This window comes from Pimephales promelas, chromosome 1 (genome assembly GCF_988280905.1).
Source record: "Pimephales promelas chromosome 1, fPimPro1.hap1.1, whole genome shotgun sequence".
Classification (NCBI taxonomy): Eukaryota; Metazoa; Chordata; class Actinopteri; order Cypriniformes; family Leuciscidae; genus Pimephales; species Pimephales promelas.
In genome coordinates, this window is record NC_142769.1 from 44,308,623 (window position 1) to 44,312,423 (window position 3,801).

Here is a 3,801-nt window from a genome sequence, read left to right on the forward strand (position 1 = left end):
TCTGCACAAACTATCAGAAACAGTCTCAGCGAAACTCATCTGCATGCTCGCTGTCCTCATCGGGGTCTCGACCTGAATGTAGTTCATCGTCGAAACCAACTTGAGTGGTCAAATGCTTACATTAGATGGTATCTGACACTTTGGAGAGATGTTCTCTTTACAGATGAATCCCGGCTTTTATACACTTTTTATCAAGTAAAAATGCAGGAATGCAGAAGCATTAGTCAACACAACAGTCTCGATCTCACGATGCTTGTTCGATTTAAAGAGACACTGCACAGACTCGGTTTATCACAAAGCATCACCATCTGCTCAATAATCGCTCTCGCAGTACTTTATCATTCACTGATCGGTCTGCAGCGCCAGTTCAAGTCAAACAAGCCTAATGTGATTTGAAGGAGGTGTGGCTCTGGAGATGTTCTGAAGGGAGGGTGGGATCTCATGCTTTCAAAGCTAGTCTCATTGCCTACCATACCTTTAAGCAAAACATTAAATGGTTATGAATTGCTGTGAGGCTGTTAAATTCATACATATTAATGTCTGGGCAAAGTTTTAATGTTATTTAAGTGCATAAGCATATAGTAAAAACACCAACTCTTCAAATAAAGCAATTTTCATTGTTTTTCCACAAGTCATCTTGCTCAGTGAGATTTATTTGGTGATAAACAGGGAAGACATCCAAACATCCATTGGTTGAAACAGCACAGTTATGAATGGCCATGTTCTTTATTATCTTCCATTACACCATCCTCACCATAGGAGCAAGACATTCACCATTAGCGTGGGGGTGGCGACCGTTTTCAACACACACAGGAGGATTCTGCGTTTTGGCTGCAGACGTCACAGGATGATTCTGTGGGTCGGCTGCAGGCTTTAACGGTTCGGCTGCATGGATATAGATAATCAGATTTAGTCAGTCCGTTTAGTGGCATTCAGACTAAGATAGACAGCATAAAACACAAATTGGATGTTTAACTTAAAGAATGAAGCATTCATTTTTTTTTAAACCCATCCTGTGCTTGCAGTGCCACCAGCTGAATACTTTTGACATTGAGAACAATAAAAATCAAGACAAACTGAAATAACAAAAAACCCTAGCCTGACTTCGTCATACTCATATTCTTGTTGTCAGAATGCGAGTCTGAAACTCCTCCGTAGGGCTTTAAATTTTGAGGCGTGTCTTAACCGAACGAGAAAACAAAACTCTGCACTCAATTGGATAGTCGGTAGACCTACAACCAATCAGAGCAACGCAGCAAGTCAACTACTTTGCATACAGTTGTCAACTACAAATCGTACTTATTTTAGAAGTGAAATAACGAGTGTTGCTGTTTTTACTTGGTCCTCCATGAGTGCGACCAAAGGAGAAACCACAACGACCACAGGCTTTTCATTACGTCCTATCTTCTTAGCGACCATCGGAGCCAGCTGATTAGTTACACTTTTGCCGAATCATGTAGGAAGGACGGCAAAAATATCTTTCCGATCGACAAATGCCTTGATTGCAGTTTTCTGTTAGTCTATTAAAATTAATGCGGCTGTCGATTTATTTTACAACAGACGCGACAGAGGAATCTATACATCTCAATTCTCCAGCTGCAGTCATCTTTGAGGGAAACCAGTTAAGTGCTCTTTGATAATATGATGATGATTACATCCTTGCAGATCATCTGTCCATCATCGTATAAAGCCCGCCCTGCCAATTTGATTGGCCCGATCATTTTTTTGACTGATCATAATTACTCCTTAATGGATCGAGTCCAGACTGAACTTCCCGTTGTGGGCGGGGTTCGGGCTGGCATCCAGGCTAAAGAAACCCAGCTCAAACAGTAATAGAACAAATACCTGTATATGGAGCCATACACTGATATCCACATCCACTGATGCAGCATTTCTCATCGTTCGGACAGTCACTGTCATTGGAACACACATCATCACACAGTCCTACTGCAGAGCTTCTGATTGGACACTGTCCTGGCTTTGCTGCTATAGACACATGACAGAAGACACATCATTAAATACTGAATGTCTACTTTTTTTTTTTTTCACTGTAAAAAAAAAACAAAGACAATTGGAGTAGTTTTTTCAGGAATAATCAGTCTTTTTCAGTTTCACATCAAGTTAAATGGGTCACTTGCTGTTTCCTTGCAATTATTTGTGCAATCCTAGCAATTTCAGATTGAATAGTTTATACACCTTTTTTTTAGGGTTACTTTTGGAAGACCTTCTACAGCATCCATCAATAATTGAAACTATAATATGCATCAATCAGTTTCAAAGACCGAGAATGCCATTACAACTTAACACAGTAGGGTGAGAGTAATACTGCAATGCTGATAGAACACATGGACATCAGTTAATATGTTACATACAATTACTAGTTTAACTAAGTGCATTTCTTTGAAAATTGTCAATGCCATCCCCATGGCCACCCACATTTTATCTTAAGCATTTAAACAGGCTACACAACACAGAAGGTAGAGGTTACATTAGCACCCAGTGTTTGTTGTAGGCCTATACTGTAGTTAACATGGATAAAACAAAACTTTAAAAGGCACACCGCAGACTGTGTGACCTAAAGAGTTGACGAATACAAGTTGTTTTAAGTGATTCCTCAGGTCAATATACAGCGCTTGACACCATCAATAATCTGAGCGGGGCTGTCCTCTTGAAAAACCACCTATGCAAGTTCGGAGATGGTGCACAGTCTTTGGCCAGGGATGCTGACTGGCTGACCGTTTGTGCTGCGGTGCTTGTGGCATCTAGACGTGAAAGTTACAGGTCGAGCACCCCGAGTGGCCAAAGTTACACAGTGTGCATTTAAGGAAAATAATTCAGAAATGAAACCTGGTAACAATTTTTTTAGTCTTATAACATTGTTGATTTACAGTAAACAAATGCAGTGACTGTATGGATTTTTCTTGTACAATGAAATGAATGCATACACTTATGACAATTTTGAAGTTTTATTATTGCTTACTGAAACTAAAACAACGAAGTTCAACTTCCAATGGCCGTCTGTAGCCTACTGAATTCTTAGTAAAAAGGGAAAGTAGGCCTATGCAGAGTTGTGCCTAATGTCACAATTCGTAGGGCACCTATTTATGCATTTATTCAGGTTGTGTAAGGAAGTTAAAAGAGCTTCTCACCTACGACTCCAGCTTCAATTGTGTTCAAACATGCAGACAGACACAATAAAACAGCACTCAACGAGCAGTACACTCGAACTGTCGTCATCCTCACGACCTGCGATCTCACAATCAACTCTGCTGGAAGATTAGGGAGTCGGGAAAGGCGGACAGCGAGGCGCACAAAACAATGAAAAATCCCTTAGCAGTATCAAAACATCTGCTGAATCAAAACGGTCTAGATCACTTTTTGCAAACGCGTTTTTTAAAGATAGAAGGTCTGGGCAACTTCAACCTAAATGAAACTCACCTGCCTAATTTTGAAGACCCATTAGCTTGTTCAGGTGTGTTTAATCAGGGTGAAGAACCGCTGCGTTCACACCTTGCAGTTGTGTCCTCCTATAATTACCGATATGAGCGTTTCTGTTGCAAACCCTTATGCTGCATTAGGGACATTTTTGGTCTTTTGCAGTTTAATTTCTTTGACCATTTTGGCTGTTTTAATGCAAATGGTGTGAAATTTGGCAAAATTGTGACTTTTTGGATACATGTAAAAAATGTGATCCCAATTTGCAAAATATGTATAACACACACTGTGTAGATCAAATAGTAACACTCAGCACCATAAAGACCAAAAATGGCCCATTGAAACCCATTAAAACGTTGTTTAAAT

At 40.0% G+C, this 3,801-nt stretch overlaps 1 protein-coding gene across 1 annotated transcript; it reads right to left on the reverse strand.

Moving 5' to 3' along the window:
• Window positions 1-632: 632 nt before the first annotated feature.
• LOC120470421 (WAP four-disulfide core domain protein 2) lies at window positions 633-3,408 on the reverse strand. The gene is made up of 3 exons (XM_039659986.2): window positions 3,150-3,408; window positions 1,846-1,986; window positions 633-885 (listed from the first exon to the last, which is right to left on the reverse strand). Exons 1-3 carry the CDS (start codon window positions 3,235-3,237, stop codon window positions 740-742), a joined length of 375 nt encoding a protein of 124 aa, XP_039515920.2. The 5' UTR covers window positions 3,238-3,408; the 3' UTR covers window positions 633-739.
• Between the last annotated feature and the right edge of the window lie 393 nt (window positions 3,409-3,801).